This window comes from Rhinoraja longicauda, chromosome 18 (assembly GCF_053455715.1).
Source record: "Rhinoraja longicauda isolate Sanriku21f chromosome 18, sRhiLon1.1, whole genome shotgun sequence".
Lineage (NCBI taxonomy): Eukaryota > Metazoa > Chordata > Chondrichthyes > Rajiformes > Arhynchobatidae > Rhinoraja > Rhinoraja longicauda.
Window position 1 is genome coordinate 18,672,265 of NC_135970.1, and position 18,069 is coordinate 18,690,333.

The 18,069-nt window shown below is 45.0% G+C and overlaps 1 protein-coding gene across 1 annotated transcript; it reads left to right on the forward strand.

Annotated features, from left to right (window-relative positions):
- The first annotated feature begins 1,043 nt into the window (after positions 1 to 1,043).
- On the forward strand, positions 1,044 to 12,999 carry fth1a (ferritin, heavy polypeptide 1a). The gene is made up of 4 exons (XM_078415231.1): positions 1,044 to 1,331; positions 4,297 to 4,443; positions 11,009 to 11,134; positions 12,623 to 12,999. Exons 1-4 carry the CDS (start codon positions 1,230 to 1,232, stop codon positions 12,779 to 12,781), a joined length of 534 nt encoding a protein of 177 aa, XP_078271357.1. The 5' UTR covers positions 1,044 to 1,229; the 3' UTR covers positions 12,782 to 12,999.
- The last annotated feature ends 5,070 nt before the right edge of the window (positions 13,000 to 18,069 follow it).

Sequence of the window (18,069 nt, forward strand, 5' to 3'; positions counted from 1 at the left end):
CTATTTGCCTCATCATTCTCATCACCCCCACTTCATCTGGTTCCACTTATCACCTACCAGACTGTGTCCCACCCCTCGCATATACTCTGGCAATCTTTCCTCTTCCCTCACTCCTGATACGGGGCTTGACCTGGCCCTGGAACATCGAAGTATACCTGTTGCTTCCACGGATGCTCTGGTCTGGAGTTGTATTTTGATCAAAGTAAAGAATGAATTTTTTTCTTCAATAAAGAGCAATAACTAATTTTCAAGTGTTATTATGAAATCTGGTGATCTTGTGCTCACTTACTCATTCTAGGTTTCCGCTTGCAAATTATTTAATTGAATAATCCAGACTCCATTCGTACTTCAAGCTGCCCCAGGAAAAAAGGCAACACAAGTAAGGACCTTTTTATTCACAAAATGCTGGAGTAACTCAGCAGGTCAGGCAGCATCTCGGGAGAGAAGGAATTGGTGACGTTTCGGGTCGAGACCCTTCTTCAGACTGACCTTTGCCATCGAGCTCATTCCTTCTCCCTGCTCCTGTTGGGTAGAAGATATAGAGTAGAGGCTTGAAAGTGTGCATTACCACATTCAGGAACACCCACGCTGAATGAATACGCGCACCCCCGCCCCACGTCCTTTAACCAGGCGCGAGCCCCACACCACGGGTCCGGCCAAACGCGGCCCCGAGGCGCGACTCCCACAAGTCCGGCCAAACGTGGCCCCGAGGCGCGACCCCCACAAGACGTACAGGTATGTAGGTTAATTGGCTGGGTAAATGTAAAAATTGTCCCTAGTGGGTGTAGGATAGTGTTAATGTGCGGGGATCACTGGGCGGCACGGACTTGGAGGGCCGAAAAGGCCTGTTTCCGGCTGTACATATATGATGATGATGATGATGAAGTCCGGCCAAGCGCGGCCCCGAGGCGCGACCCCCCACAAGTCCGGCCAAGTGCGGCCCTCATGCGCGAGTCTGGCGCGCGACCGGCAGTTATTTTTGAAAGTCCCGGAGGTTCCGCCCACAGGTGCGCGCGGCTCTTGAGGTTGCGCATGCGCACCCGGGCTCCGGCAGATAAGGTCAGTTTGTGGAGCGAAGGAGACGTCGAGGGAGCGATTGTTCCTGCTTCAACAGTGATTGAACGGAACCTTCATTCCCACCGCTTTATCCATCCACCATTAGCATCCCATCACACATAACATATTCCGCAATCGTTTAGCTTTGATTTTTCTTGTCTTCGTTAATCGAGATGAGCTCCCAGGTACGACAGAATTTTCACCCCGACTGCGAGGCAGCCGTCAGCCGGCAGATCAACCTGGAGCTGTACGCGTCCTATGTCTACCTCTCCATGGTGAGTGGCATAGTGAGAGCTTGCCGTAGAGGTGGGCTAGCTGGAGCGGGAGGGTGGGTGGAAGGTAATAGGGTAGCTGGTGTGGTTGTTGGTGGATAAGGCTAAGGCTGGAGGTAGCTGGGGCGGAGGATGGGTGAGGAATAATGGGAGTGGTGGGGGAGTAGTTATAGTGGAGGGAGGGGGACGAAGTAGAAAATAAGCTTTTGGGTGCTTACTCACTGGTGCGAGGGGTGGGGAGGGAGCGCTGTGTGCGCCCAAGAGCGAGGGAAGCCTGAGAGGTTTGGTGTGTCATGTTATAGCGCACGTAACGTGGGCTGAGTGAGGAAAGGAACTCTGCCCTCATTAAGGCCCCGAAACGTTACTGTGGTGTCTCCACGATAGTTTAGTAGTATGGCGAAAACAAGCGAAACATGGGCGTGGTGTGCAGATAACCCCGTCTTAATGCAACTTTTAATAAATGCGTGATGTTATAAGCAGTAAGCTATTTTGAGATTGTGTGACGTGATTAAGTGGAGCAACCATCTTGTATTGTGCAAGCTAGAATTGTTAATAGTGAGATTTTCTTTTGTACTGGTGGTTGGACAAGATTGTCGACAAGGTCACTCGATAGATCTCAAGCCTCTGATCAAAATCTGCTTCGATTTCTTTAATGCTTCAAAAGGATGGGTGCCATCCTTTGCATTACAGCACCTCTCCCAAGAACGCCCGATTTGATAGTGCGTTGAAATTCTGCATTGAAGTCGTCCACAAAAGAACGTGGTTTTTTGCTTTAAATTCAATGTGCAATGCGTCAGGTTCAATTGCCACTTGGTGGGTGTACTGTCGCCTATTGAACTGAAATATTTTGACTTGTGTGTTAATGTTACTTGGGAATTAAATTCACTATTTGTTCTGATAAAAATGGAACAGATGATTGCCTATTTTGAGTTTACCTTTTGCAAAGTTAATTGCTAATTTATGTGTTAATTACCATGGTTACCAAGCTAGTGTTTCTGATGGCTTGAAAAGACCTGGATAGACTGCTGAAACTTGCAGTATTTGGTGCAGTCTAAATTTTGTATACAGTAGTACATATTTTTACTTTCCATTTGCTGGTTTGAGATTTTGATAATATAGTTTATCCATGGAAAAGATGTTTTGCTCTGTATTTTATTGGTGTAACAAAGAATTGAAGATAGGTTACACGACTGTGGCCTGGAATCAGTGCTTCTCAAGTCAAGTCAAGTCAAATCAAATTTATTTGTCACATACACATACTCGATGTGCAGTGAAATGAAAGTGGCAATGCCTGCGGGTTGTGCACAAAAATAATTACAGTTACAGCATATAAATAAAGTTAATAAGTTACTAAACATAGCACAAAAAGTGTCGACAAAAATTTAGTCTCTGGGGTTATCAAAGTTGACGGTCCTGATGGCCTGTGGGAAGAAGCTCCGTCTCATCCTCTCCGTTTTCACAGCGTGACAGCGGAGGCGTTTGCCTGACCGTAGCATCTGGAACAGTCCGTTACTGGGGTGGCAGGGGTCCCTCATGATCTTGCTTGCTCTGGATCTGCACCTCCTGATGTATAGGTCCTGCAGGGGGACGAGTGTAGTTCCCATGGTGCGTTCTGCCGAACGCACTACTCTCTGCAGGGCCATCCTGTCCTGGGCAGAGCTGTTCCCAAACCAGACTGTAATGTTGCCGGACAGGATGCTCTCTACAGCCCCAGAGTAGAAGCAATGAAGGATCCTCAGCGACACTCTGAATTTCCTCAGTTGTCTAAGGTGGTAAAGGCGCTGCTTAGCCTTACCCACCAGTGCGGCAATGTGCGTTGCCCACGTCAGATCCTCTGCGATGCGGACTCCCAAGTATTTGAAACTGCTCACCCTATCCACAATAGACCCATTTATCTCCAGTGGCGTGTACGTCCTTGGATGTTTAGCCCTTCTGAAGTCCACAATCAGCTCCTTTGTTTTAGTGACATTCAAGAGGAGGCTATTGTCCTGACACCAGAGTGCCAGATCAGCCACCTCCTCCCGGTAGGCCTTCTCATCGTTGTTGGAGATCCGGCCCACCACCACAGTGTCATCAGCAAACTTGATGATGGAGTTTGAGCTGAACCTGGCCCTACAGTCATGTGTGTACAGGGAGTACAGTAGGGGGCTAAGGACGCAGCCCTGGGGGGATCCTATGTTCAGGGTGAGGGAGCTAGATGTGTGTTCCCCCATCCTGACCACTTGGGGCCTGGCAGTGAGAAAGTCCAGGACCCAAGCACACAGAGGGGTGCTAAGCCCCAGTTCCAGCAGCTTCTCAACCAGTCTGCTGGGGACTATTGTGTTGAATGCTGAACTAAAGTCAATGAACAGCATCCTCACATAGCCCCCCTGGCTGTCCAGATGAGAGAGTTGTGTGTTTTAAAAAAAAATGCTTTAATGGAAGGAACTTGCACTTGTACATTTTTGAGTTGAGTTTAGTATCATATACGTAAGTAGGGTAAGGAACGGGTGCAATGAAAAATTTGCAGCAGTATCAGAAGTATTTAGACAAACGCAGAAACATAAATTGCACACTGTGATTCATAGAATTTGCTAATATGTACTATTGGCGTGATGCAAAGGGTGGCTTTTGTGTATAAGTGACAGGAACAGGGATAAATTCCAGCAGCACTAGTTTAAAGCCTTCCGTACAAACATAAGATGCTTGTGTCTGTTAACAAATTTTCATTCTGTATCGGTGCTCCACGTGGTCTGGTTTTGTGTAATAATCTCTTGCATGACACCTGTATGTCCTAATATATCATCCACGGGGTTTTCCTGTTCTGCTAGTTAACTCAAAAACAGCCAAAGGTTTATCTCATGATTTCTTTTGCTTATATTGACTCTGGCCAATTGTCAATGTGCTAATTGTCAATGTCATTTGGGGAGCATGAACTGAGTATTTTAATTCTCATAATGTTCATTGTACAATTTCTTTTCCTCCCCAGTCCTACTACTTTGACCGTGATGATGTTGCATTGAAGAACTTTGCCAGTTTTTTTCTGGAGCAGTCTCACGAAGAGCGTGAACATGCAGAGAAACTGATGAAACTGCAGAATCAGCGAGGAGGCCGCACATTACTCCAGGATATTAAGGTCTTAAACAGTTCATTAGTAAAACTATAATTTGACATGTTTAAAGCTAATATAGAGTCAGCATGGACAGAACTGAGGAATTGTGTAAGGGTAAAAAGACCCTAATGGGAGTTATCTACAGGCCCCCAAACAGTAGCCTGGACATAGGGTGCAAGTTGAATCAATTTTGCAATCAAAATTGGCATGTCGCAAAGGTGGTTATGGGAGATTTCAACATGCAGGTAGACTGGGAAAATCAGGTTGGTACTGGACCCCAAGAAAGGGAGTTTGTGGAGTGCCTCTGAGATGGATTCTTAGAGCAACTTGTACTGGAGCCTACTGGATTTAGTGTTGTGTAATGAACCGGATTTGTTAAGGGAACTCGTGGTAAAAGAGCCATTAGGTAGTGATCATATATGATAGGTTTTAATCTACAATTTGAGAGAGAGAAGGGAAAATCGGGAGTGTCAGCACTACAGTTGAGCAAAGGGGACCATGGAGGCGTGACGGATGAGCTGGCCAGAGTTGACTGGAAAGAGACCCTAGCAGGGAAGACGGTGGAATAACAATGGCAGGTATTTCTGGGAATAATACAGAAAGTGCAGGGTCTGTTCATTCCACAAAGGAAGAAAGACTAAACGGAGTAAGAGGCGACTGTGGCTGACAAGGGAAGTCAAGGACAGTATAAAAATAAAAGGGAAGAAATATAACACAGCAAAGATGAGCGGGAAGCCAGAGGATTGGGACTCTTTTAAAGTGCATCAGAATATAACTAAAAAGGCAATACGGGGAGAAAAGATGAGGTACGAAGGTAAGCAGGCCAAGAATATAAAGGAGGATAGTAAAAGCTTCTTTAGGTACGTGAAAAAGAAAACAAATAGGACAAATGTGGGTCCCTTGAAGACAGAAACAATAGACAATAGGTGCAGGAGTAGGCCATTCGGCTCTTCGAGCCAGCAGCGCCATTCAATGTTATCATGGCTGATCATTCACAATCAGTACCCTGTTCCTGCCTTCTCCCCATACCCCCTGACTCTGCTATCTTTGAGCTCTATCTAGCTCTCTCTTGAAAGCATCTGGAGAATTGGCCTCCACTGCCTTCTGAGGCAGAGAATTCCACAGATTTACAACTCTCTGACTGAAGAAGTTTTTCCTCATCTCCGTTCTAAATGGTCTACCCCTTATTCATAAACTGTGGCCCCATGTTATGGACACCCCCCAACATTGGGAACATGTTTCCTGCCTCTAAAATGTCCAATCCCTTAATATTATGTTTCAATAAGATTCCCTCTCACCCTTCTAAATTCCAGCGTATACAAGCCTAGTCGCTCCAGTCTTTCAACATATGTCAGTCCCGCCATTCCGGGAATTAACCGAGTGAACCTACGCTGCACGCCCTCAATAGCAAGAATGTCCTTCCTCAAATTTGGAGACCAAAACTGCACACAGTACTCCAGGTGCGGTCTCACTAGGGCCCTGCACAACTGCAGAAGGACCTCTTTGCTCCTATGCTCAACTCTTGTCATATAGGCCAACATGCAATTAGCTTTCTTCACTGCTTGCTGTACCTGCTTGCTAAATCCACGTGACTGATGAACAAGGACACCCAGATCTCTTTGTACTTCCCCATTTCCTAACTTGACACCATTCAGATAATAATCTGCCTTCCTGTTCTTACCACCAAAGTGGATAACGTCACATTTATCCACATTAAACTGCATCTGCCCACTCACATAACCTGTCCAAGTCACCCTGCATCTTCGTAGCATCCTCCTCACAGTTCACACTGCCACCCAGCTTTGTGTCATCCGCAAATTTGCTGATGTTACTTTTAATCCTTTCATCCAAGTCATTAATGTATATTGTAAATAGCTGCGGTCCCAGCACCGAGCCTTGCGGTACCCCACTAGTCACTGCCTGCCATTCTGAAAGGGACCCGTTAATCCCTACTCTTTGTTTCACAAGAACACTAGAAAATAGGAGCAGGAGTAGGCCAACTGGCCCCTCGAGCCCGTTCCGCCATTCAATACGATCATGGCTGATCCTACCCCAACCCCCTTCCCACTATCGCCCTTCTTCCCACCCAAAAGAACCGTGTGATCTCCTGGGAGAGGCGAAAAACCAGATTATAACCCAGGCCAATTTGGGGGAAAAATCCGGGAAATTCCTCTCCGACCCCAAGCTAGGCGATCGAAACTTGTCCAGGAGATTACTCAGGTCTTACTATACTAACCATAGCTCATGTCCACTTCCCTGCCTGCTCCCCGTAACCCCTAATTCCATTGTCTATTAAAAAACAATCTATTTCTGTTTTAAATTTATTTAACGTTCCTGCATCCACAGCTCCCTGAGGCAGCGAATTCCACAGACTAACCATCCTCTGAGTGAAGAAGTTTCTCCTCATCTCAGTTTTAAAAGAGCCCCCTCTTATTTTAAGACTATGGCCCCTAGTTCTGGTCTCCCCGATCATTGGAAACATCTTTAGCGCATCCACTCGATCAAGGCCCCTCACGATCTTATACGTTTCAATAAGATCGCCTCTCATTCTTCTGAACTCCAATGAGAAAAGTCCCAACCTACTTAACCTTTCCTCACATGTCAACCCCCTCATCCCTGGAATTAACTGTATAATCCTTCTCTGCACTGCCTCCAGAGCAAGTACATCCTTTCTTAAATATGGACACCAAAACTGCACACAGTATTCCAAATGCAGACTTACCAATACTGTATACAGCTGCAGCAACACCTCCCTACTTTTATACTCTATTTCCTGTCTGCCATCCAATTTTCTATCCATGTCAGCACCCTACCCCCAATACCACGGTAGCGCAGCGGTAGAGTTGCTGCTTTACAGCGAATGCAGCGCCGGAGACTCAGGTTCGATCCTGACTACGGGTGCTGCACTGTAAGGAGTTTGTACGTTCTCCCCGTGACCTGCGTGGGTTTTCTCCGAGATCTTCGGTTTCCTCCCACACTCCAAAGACGTACAGGTATGTAGGTTAATTGGCTGGGTAAATGTAAAAATTGTCCCTAGTGGGTGTAGGATAGTGTTGATGTACGGGGATCACTGGGCGGCACGGACTTGGTGGGCCGAAAAGGCCTGTTTCCGGCTGTATATATATGATATGATATGTGCTCTAATCTTGCCCTATGTGGGACCTTATCGAAGGCTTTCTGAAAATCCAGGTACACTACGTCCACTGGTTCTCCCTTGTCCATTTTCCTAATGACATCCTCAAAAAATTCCAGAAGATTAGTCCAGCATGATTTCCCCATTGTAAATCCATGCTGACTCGGAACGACTCTGTTATTGCTATCCAAATGTTCTGCAATTTTTTCTATTATAATTGACTCCAGCATCTTCCCCACCACCGATGTCAGGCTAACTGGTCTATAATTTCCTGTTTTCTTGAGGATGTAACTAGGAAAATGGACAAGAGAGAGCCAGTGGATGTAGTGTACCTGGACTTTCAGAAAGACTTCAATAAGGTTCCACATAGGAGATTAGTGGGCAAAATTAGAGCACATTTTATTGGGGGTAGGTACTGACATGGATAGAAAATTGGTTGGTAGACAGGAAACAGAGTAGGGATAAATGGGTCCCTTTCAGAATGGCAGGCAGTGACAGGTGGGGTACCGCAAGGCTCAGTGCTGGGCCAGCCGTTATTTACAATAGTCATTAATGACTCAGATGAAGGGATTAAATGTAACATTAGTAAATTTGCAGATGACACAAAGCTGGGTGGCAGTGTGAAGTGTGAGGAGCAGGCTATGAGGATGCAGGGTGACTTGGACAGGTTGTGTGAGATGGCAGATGCAGTTTAATGTGGATAAATGTGAGGTTATCCAGTTGGGTGGTAAGAACAGGAAGGCAGGTTATTATCTGAATGGTGTCAAGTTAGGAAAAGAGGAAGTACAACGAGATCTGGGTGTCCTAGTTCATCAGTCACTGAAAGTAAGCATCCAGGCAGTGAAGAAAGCTAATGGAATGTTGGCCTTCATAACAAGAGGAGTTGAGTATAGGAGCAAAGAGGTCCTTCTGCAGTTGTACAGGGCCCTAGTGAGACCACACCTGGAGTATTTTGTGCAGTTTTATTCTCCAAATATGAGGAAGGACATTCTTACTATTGAGGGAGTGCAGCATAGGTTCACAAGTTTAATTCCAGGACTGTCGGATGTTAAAAGACTGGAGCGACTATGCTTGTATACTCTGGTATTTAGATGGATGAGAGGGGATCTTATTGAAACGTACAAGATTATTAAGGGATTGGACACACTAGAGGCAGGAAACATGTTCCCTATGTTGGGGGGGAGTCCCGAACCAGGGGCCACAGTTTAAGAATAAGGGGTCGGCCATTAGGAAAAACTTTTTCGCCTAGAGTTGTGAAGCTGTGGAATGCTCTGCCTCAGAAGGCAGTGGAGGCCAGTTCCCTGGATGCTTTCAAGAGAGAGTTAGATAGAGCTCTTAATGATAGCGGAGTCAAGAGATATGGGGACAAGGCAGGAACGAGGTACTGATTGTGGATGATCAGCCATGATGGCGGTGCTGACTCGAAGCACCTATTGTCCGTTGTCTATTTCATGAATAATCAGTCATTAACAATTTAGACTGCAGGGTTACTGATGGCTCAGCTGGTTGGTAGCTTTAACAAAGCAAAAATTGAGGAGTTTCACAAAAATGCATAAGGGAAGAGTTTAGTTTTATTTTAATTGTATGTTTTGCGATCATTAGAATTCTAGAACTTTATGGAGCTGTTTGCAGGCTGTCAATGGTGGGATGGGCGTGGGCTTGGAGGCCAGAATTGACACTGCTGTTCAGCTAGAAACATGTATAGATAAAGGAGTGACTATGAATTTTAAATTTGAGGTTTGGTCAGTATAAGTCAACTCATCTAGTGAAAAGGACCAGGAGTGAGTTGGGCATGGACAGCAGGCTTTTGGATGATCTTTAGGGAATGAGAGAAGTCAGTTGAAGAATTTGTGTTAAATAGTCAAGTCCAAAGGTGTGGAAATCAAATGGCTGATGTGCTATTGGTGCTAGAATGATTTTTGTGAAACATTTGTGACTTGGATGTGAATGTAGAAGGTTGAGAATATGTTTTGACCTTGCAAGGTAATTAATTGTTTACAAAGAGAATATTTATGAATAGATTGTAGAAACAAAGAACTGCTGATGCTGACTGTTGCACATTTACTACCTAATTTTCCTTATTCTCTCTGACAGAAAACAAAACGTAACCCTTGGTACTGTTGGAATACTGTCAGAATACTCGTATGACATTAAATTAATGGAACATAAAAGGGCATTTGGTCCCTTGGGCCATTTTTGCTCTCTGAGGGATCATGACTGATCTTCAACCTCGGCACCTTTTTCTACCTTGATCATGTTTCCCTTAAATCTTCTAATATCCAGAAAAGTATTAATTTCAAATTTGAATGCAATCAGCAACGCTGCCTCTGCAGCTGTCCAGGGTAAATAATCACAAAGATTCATTATCCTTTTGAGTGACGCAATTTCCATTCGTATCAGTTCTAAACAGCTAGTTCCTTAAATTGAAATTGACTCCCAAGTTCTGTATACTTCAGCTGGTGTAAACATTCTCGCTGTATCAATCCTGTCCAGCCCCTTAAGAATTGTCACCCTTTTCTTTAAATCCTGGAGAATACAGTTTTAGTCTGCTCACTTCCTTTCACATACCAGACCTGACATTCCACCAACATGTATGACGATATTTCACTGCACTGTCTCTGCACCACCTTTTTGAGGTAAGGTCACGAAGATCATAAACGATCTCCGGGTATGGTCTCTTTAAGGGCCTTTACAATTACATTTACTTTTGTACCCATATCCTATTGCATCAAAAGCCAACATACCAATTCCTACTGCCTTCTGCACCTGCGCATATTTACATAGAAACACAGAAAATAGGTGCAGGAGGAAGCCATTCGGCCCTTTGAGCCAGCACTGCCATTCATTGTGATCATGGCTGATCATCCACAATCAGTAACCCGTGCCTGCCTTCTCCCCATACCCCTTGATTGTGATAGCCCCAAGAGCTCTATCTAACTCTCTTTTAAATTAATCCAGTGAATTGGCCTCTGCTGCCTCCTGTGGCAGAGAATTCTGCAAATTCACAAATGAATCTCAAATTTCTCTGGCATAGCGATGGGGAAAAAGGAATCCATTGCTTCCCAGTCATTATAAATTCTACTTGTATTGGAACCATTTAGTAATTTGGGGAAAGTGCCACATCTATGGGTTGCTGCTCCACATGCTCTTGGGTTTGGATCATACAAATCAAGATAATTGAACTTTTACAGCAGGAATTTAATGCAGCTTCCTTTTTTTTGTGCGCAAGCTACACTGTTAATATTTGCGTATAGATTTGGAAAAAATTTGCCAGAGAACTAGTTTTTATTTTGATTTGACTTTTCTTGTCCTGCAGTGGATTGCCAATCCATGATCCAAGATTCCATAGTATTTATTAAACCTAATGCTGTATGGATTCTGGTGTTTGATTATAGTTACCAATTGTATTCAACCATTCTACAGTACTTTGAAGTAACTGATGCATTCTGTTCTTAGAAACCAGATCGCGATGAATGGGGGAGTGGCTTGGATGCAATGGTTTGCTCTCTGGAGTTGGAGAAGAGTGTGAACCAGTCACTTTTGGAGTTGCATAAACTGGCTACAGATAGGAATGACCCACATGTATGTATTTTCAAACATATCTACTGGTGTAGAATACGATAGCTTATCTGTTTATAACCGATGTACATAATAGGGTGAAGTCTTAACTGAAAATTGGGTGCGGCTAAATGGTGAGATGGATGATTAATTTTTGGATTTATGTCTGAGTTCAGTTTTTCCTCAGTTATATTTGGTCATGCAATTTTGGACAGAAGATTTTTTACAATTCAGCCTGGACTGTAGATTGGCCTTGAGCTATGTCAGAGCATTTTAATCTTAACAGTAAGGTTACAGTGAATTTTTTTCACGTTATTAAAAAATATAGACTTGTCATAGCGTTTATTACCAATGTATGAAGATTGGTGATGGGATTTTATTCCCTTGAAATTTGCACCATGTTTTTGGAGGTGTGGTGTGGCAGTATTTTAGTCTTGCATCACAAGATATCACAATCGCTGTTTGATATCTATGCTGAACCTAAAGCCCAATGAATGCTTGCACATGACCCATATTCTAAGAGTCTCTTAAACACCAATTGTATCTGTTTCACCATCACCCCTGGCAGCACATTCCAGGCATCTGCCACACATGTATTTAAGAAAAAGATTTCCCCACACATCTCCTTTAAAGTTTCCCCCTTTCGTCTTAAAGCGATGCCATCAGTATTTGATATTTCCATCCTGGGAAAAAGATTCGAACCATCTTCTGTATCTATGCCTCAAAATTTTATAAACTTCTATCAGGTCCTCCTCAGCCTTGGCTCCAGTGGAAATGATTATTGTTTGTTCAATCTATCCTTGTAGCTAATATCCTCTCATCCAGGCAGCGTCCTGGTAAACCTTTTCTCCAAAGCCTCCACATCCTAAATAATTAATAAATTAATAATGAATTTAATAAAGATTATTAGCCAAGGATGTATACATGCAAGGAATTTGCATTGGTTGCTTGCTCGCAATAGCTCACGATATCTATGCTGAACCTAATACCCAATGAATACTTGCACATGATCCATATTCTGTATGGATCCTTCCTGTGAAGGGGTGACCAGAACTGCGCACAATACTCCAGATGCAGCTTAACCAATGTTTTATGTGGCATTATTCAGATGTGATGTTTGAATTTGCATTATTTTGGAAGACATTCCATTTTGTCTTGTTTCAGTGCAGGTAATGAGACAGTGACAATGACAGTGTAATTTGACAGTGACAATCTTTCTCTTGTATCCTTTTTTTTAATGATGACTCAGACTTGTATCAAGTTTCATGAAAGTTGATTGTCTTTTTGAAAGCATTTAAATGGCAGTTTGTCATATTATATACTGTGTACGCGTTCATAAATTGTCATTGGGATGTTTGGATGTGGAGGGAAATTGTAACAATTTGTAATCTAGCTTGCCAATGTGTATTGTGATTGATTGGACAGCAAAATAAAAAGGAAAATTTGCTATTATTGAGTTGGTGCTTTTAAATACTGAATACTGTGTAGTTAATGTTCTTTTTTTGTTTGCAGCTTTGTGACTTTTTGGAGACTCACTATTTGGATGAGCAAGTCAAGTCCATCAAGCTACTAGGAGACCATGTAACCAACCTGCGGAGACTGGGTGCTCCTGAAAATGGCATGGCTGAATACTTGTTTGACAAGCACACCTTGGGTAAAGATAGCAGCTGAACACTGGAATTCAGACCCTTGTTGCTTACAGCACTGACTGTAAACTTCAGTGCATGTTTATCTTATTTGTAGACTGTTTAATTTCACACTATTTAATTATGTAATTGATTCTATCACCATAAACCTGAATGGATTCTATTAAGCTGCATCCTGCTGGATTTATTGAAGTGTACTTGTTTTACGAAGTTCTTTGACCTGAATAAAGCCACTCAAAAGTGTTGTTTGTGTGCTTTTGCTATGTTCTCCCTATCCTTTAAAGTAAAGATGTGTAATAGTGGACATTGCATGTCAATTTTAGTATGTAGTGTCCCAGCTAAGTCTTGTCTATGCCTTGCATCTTTGTGTGCACAGCCTTTCTGGCATCAATGATCTTAAAATTAAAAATGTGCAATGCCAGTGTCAGTGGCAAGACCCATGTACACAAAGTTGGAATTCCATCCTTAAACTGCTGCAGTCTGTGAGGTGATCATTCTCTTATGTTGAGTACAGTGCTCCAGTAATACTGGATTACTAATATTTAGTGTATTTGATATACTCTGCAATAGTAAATGCTTCATCCCAACTTGCTAAAAGAAACTTGGTTCCTCAATCCAAGTTCATCCAAAGGCCATGTAGAAAGAAAACATTGAGCAGTAGATAAGAAAGGATAGCTGGCTGAAGTGCAAGCTTTAGTATTCTTGAAGGTGGGAAAATAGAAAGGTGAAGTTTAGAGAAGTAGGGGCAAGAGGTTAGGAATGCTCGGAAGGGGAAGGTTACAAGAAATCCAGACATGAGATTATTGGACATGAGGAGAATTAGCTAGGAATTCAGTACGGTCATCTTGGAATTTGTGAATAAGAATTTGGAATGTTATATGAAGGTAGAGGTAAAGGCTATAATATATCAGTGAAGGTGAGATAATGCGTTGGAGCCAGTGCGGGAGTAGAAGAGTTTAGAAGTTGAATTTCAATTTTGTGGATTAACTTGATTTTTGTTCTTCATGCCCCCACCCAACTCTTACTAATGGGAATATTTTCTCTATGTTGAAGCCCTTTCTGATTTTGGATACCTTTTTATTGGGTTGTCTCCTCTGAAGAGAACTCTGCTTCAGCATCTACATTGTTAAAGTCCCTCATCCCTGGGAATCACTGGCACGTTTTCACCCTCTCAAACCTTCATATCTCATGTGCTTTTGAAGGCCTTCCATCTAGATTACAAGCCTATTATAGGGTACTTTATCAAATGTCCTTTAGAAGTCCATATACTACCACAGCGATTCCACTGTTTTCATCAACCCATTGTCAGTAAAATGTCCTGATGCTCTGCCTTTAACAAATCCATGCTTGCTCTCTAATCACTTGACTGCTAATTAACTTGTATTATTGTTTCTAGTATATCTAGGAATATTTCCACCACTTCATATCTAGGAATATTTAAAATTAATTCATGTCTTTTAAAAGCCAGGTCTATTTTTGCCACATCATAATCCTGTATAGTTACCAATCATTATGCTTCCGTGCCTGTGTAAATCTTTTACCTCGATCTTTTATTCCAGCACTTTATTAAACTCCCTTCTGCTACCTATCTCTCCAAATCATTCGATTTCTCTCCAAACCCCCCCTTTTTTTCCATTGCCACCTTCCTGTCTCTGAACATTGTGGAAGGTGAACGTAATCCATCTTGGTTTGAGAGGAGCAGGAAATTGAAGTTGTACATTCTGACTTGATCTAAGTGACCTCGGCCTAAAGTTCTGTTGAACTTCCATAAAATAATCCAAATGGATAATTTGGGCTGCTGTGCTGCCCTAGCAGCTGCGGCTTGCCTGCAGTCCGTTTGTCTTTTGTGTTTTTTGTCTTAATTGTAGTGTTTAGATGTGATGTAGTGTTTTTTGTGGTTGTGTGTTATGTGGGGGGGGGGGGGGGGGGGGACGACGACTGTAAAACTGTAAAATTGTCTCTTCCGAACAGAGACGCGACCTTTGTTTCTGGGTCGTGTCTCCGTTCCCTACCGTTTGGCCTACTGGCGGCCTCCAGCTGGGACCACCTGGGCTCTGGTTCGCAGAGCCCGCGGACCGGACTCACCATCTGCGGAGCTGGCTGCCTTCGGAGGCTGCGGGAGCGGCTGCAACTCGACTCCGGAGGCTTCTTCGGCTGCGTGGACGTCGGAAGCTTGCAGCCCCCTGGGTGGGGGCCGACATCGGGAGCTGCAGCAGCGTCTTCACCCGCCCCGGATCGCGGGGCTTGGGTCGGCCCGCGGCGGACCTTTCACCGTCCGGCACGGCCTGGAACAGGCTGCGGGATTTTCTCTGCCCTGCGGGGGCTCCAATGTCGGGAGCCCCGACCGCCCCGACGTGGCAACTTCAACAGCCTGACTGCGGGAGAAGACGGCAGGGGAAGAGAAAAGACATTCTGGCCTTCCATCACAGTGAGGAGGTGACTGGAGGAGACTCACTGTGATGGATGTTTCTTTTTTTTGTTGTTGGTTGTGATTGTATGTTATTGCTTATTTTTATTGGTCTTATTGTTGGACTGTGGGTAATTTTTCATTTCACTGCGCATTTATGCGTATGTGACAAATAAATTAACTATTGACTATTGATTATGTTCTATCAACGTCCGAACAGGTCCACGGATGATGCGGTCTCCCAGGTTCTACACACCGCTCTCTCTCATCTGGACAGCCAGGGGGGCTATGTGAGGATGCTGTTCATTGACTTTAGTTCAGCATTCAACACAATAGTCCCCAGCAGACTGGTTGAGAAGCTGCTGGAACTGGGGCTTAGCACCCCTCTGTGTGCCTGGGTCCTGGACTTTCTCACTGCCAGGCCCCAAGTGGTCAGGATGGGGGAACACGCATCTAGCTCCCTCACCCTGAACATAGGATCCCCCCAGGGCTGCGTCCTTAGCCCCCTACTGTACTCCCTGTACACACATGACTGTGGGGCCAGGATCAGCTCAAACTCCATCATCAAGTTTGCTGATGACACTGTGGTGGTGGGCCGAATCTCCAACAACGATGAGAAGGCCTACCGGGAGGAGGTGGCTGATCTGGCACTCTGGTGTCAGGACAACAGCCTCCTCTTGAATGTCACTAAAACAAAGGAGCTGATTGTGAACTTCAGAAGGGCTAAACATCCAAGGACGTACACGCCACTGGAGATAAATGGGTCTATTGTGGATAGGGTGAGCAGTTTTAAATACTTGGGAGTCTGCATCGCAGAGGATCTGACGTGGGCAACGCACATTGCTGCACTGGTGGGTAAGGCTAAGCAGTGCCTTTACCACCTTAGACAACTGAGGAAATTCAGAGTGTCTCTGAGGATCCTTCATTGCTTCTACTCTGGGGCTGTAGAGAGCATCCTGTCCGGCAACATTACAGTCTGGTTTGGGAACAGCTCTGCCCAGGACAGGATGGCCCTGCAGAGAGTAGTGCGTTCGGCAGAACGCACCATGGGAACTACACTCGTCCCCCTGCAGGACCTATACATCAGGAGGTGCAGATCCAGAGCAAGCAAGATCATGAGGGACCCCTGCCACCCCAGTAACGGACTGTTCCAGATGCTACGATCAGGCAAACGCCTCCGCTGTCATGCTGTGAAAACGGAGAGGATGAGACGGAGCTTCTTCCCACAGGCCATCAGGACTGTCAACTTTTATAACCCCAGAGACTAAATTTTTGTCGACAGGGATTGTTAAAAATCAGAAGTTAAAGTGTCACTTTGATATAGAGATGCAGCATGGAAACAGACCCTTTGGCCCATTGGGTTACGCTGATCATCGATCACACTCGCTCTCTAATCCCACCTTCATATCTACTCCCTCTCATTAGGCAGGGCCGGATTAACAGTTACAAAAGTAGCATTCGCTACGGGGCCTGTGCTAAATGCTTGAAATCGGCTAAATGTTTGAAATTGGCGGGGACGCTGTGATGCGTGCGCCGCTTCCCAACCGCCGCGATTAGATGAGTTGGTGGCGGGGCTGCGCGGGCCAATGGGCAGCCGGCGCATCACTGCCCAACTGCCCAACTGCCCAGTCTCCGGCCCTCTTACTCTTCACACCTCCAGCCTCAACCAAACACCTCATTCTTCCGGACCTCTCTGCTCGAATATTGGCCTTGTCTCCCCACACATCCTGGCCCTCTCCTCGCTCATCAGCTCTTTTCTCTCAAGTCCCAGGACCACTTTCACCACCTCATCGCCCCCCCACCATCTCTTCCACTCCTCTAGCCCTCCTACTCCGGCGCTCTCTCCCCACTCTGGCACTTGCTCCCCTGAATCCTCCGCTGCTCACTCTTCCACATACCTCTCGCCTGTCCTTCCCCTACCCCTCCCCCTCCTTGCTAGGGCCTTCTCTCTCTCTCTTCACTCCTGTGGTCTCTCCTCCGGCTTTCTCCACTCCTCTAGGCTTCTCTCTCCCCAATCCCCTTTTCCTTGGAACCATCATCTCCAGGGACCTTAAATGGGAGGGCCACCATCGACTCCACAGTCAAAAAGCCCCAACAGAGGATGTGCTGCCTGCGGCAGCTGAGGCAATGATAGTCCAATTCTATACTGCTACCATTGAGTCTGTCCTCACCTTCTCCATCATGGTCTGGTTTGGCTCAGCCACCAAGCACGACATCCGGAGGCTGCAACGGATCATTAGCTCAGCTGAGAAGGTTGTTGGCTTCAACCTTCCCCCTATTGACGAACTTTACACTGCAAGTGCCAGGAAACGAGTGGGCAAGATCATCTCTGACCCCTCTCACTCTGGCCACAAAATCTTTGAATCACTTCCAACTGGAAGGCGACTCTGGACACCAAGGCACATTCCTAGTAACTAGTATCCACTAGTTAAACAGCTCATTACTGATATGCAATTTTACAAGGAGTAGCAGTAAACAGACCACAATGCCACCCAAACAAAGGCTGAAAACAGATGGAGTGTAAGGCCACGCAGCAGCCCCGAGCTCGCCTGAGAACAGTCCTGTGAAGAGACAACAAACCAAACACTGGTCTTACAAGCCATTGAAATCCTTCGCCGAGAACTCTCTGCAGTGAAGCAAGAAATATGCGCCAAAATAGACTCGCATTGAAGAGGTAATCGTGAACCTGAGAGGGGAAATTTTTCGTCTACAAACCGACATCAACTGTAAACTGGAAACTACTCAGGCTACTTTACTCGGCCACAGTAAGACTATCCGTGCTAGAAATAACGGCTGCAGCTAGCTCTGATGCTACGGACGAGTTGAAAGTTGAAGTGGAGTGCATTTCCGGCTTGGTATCAAAACTATCAGAAAAATGCCTAGATCTGGAGGGGCATTCCAAGCGT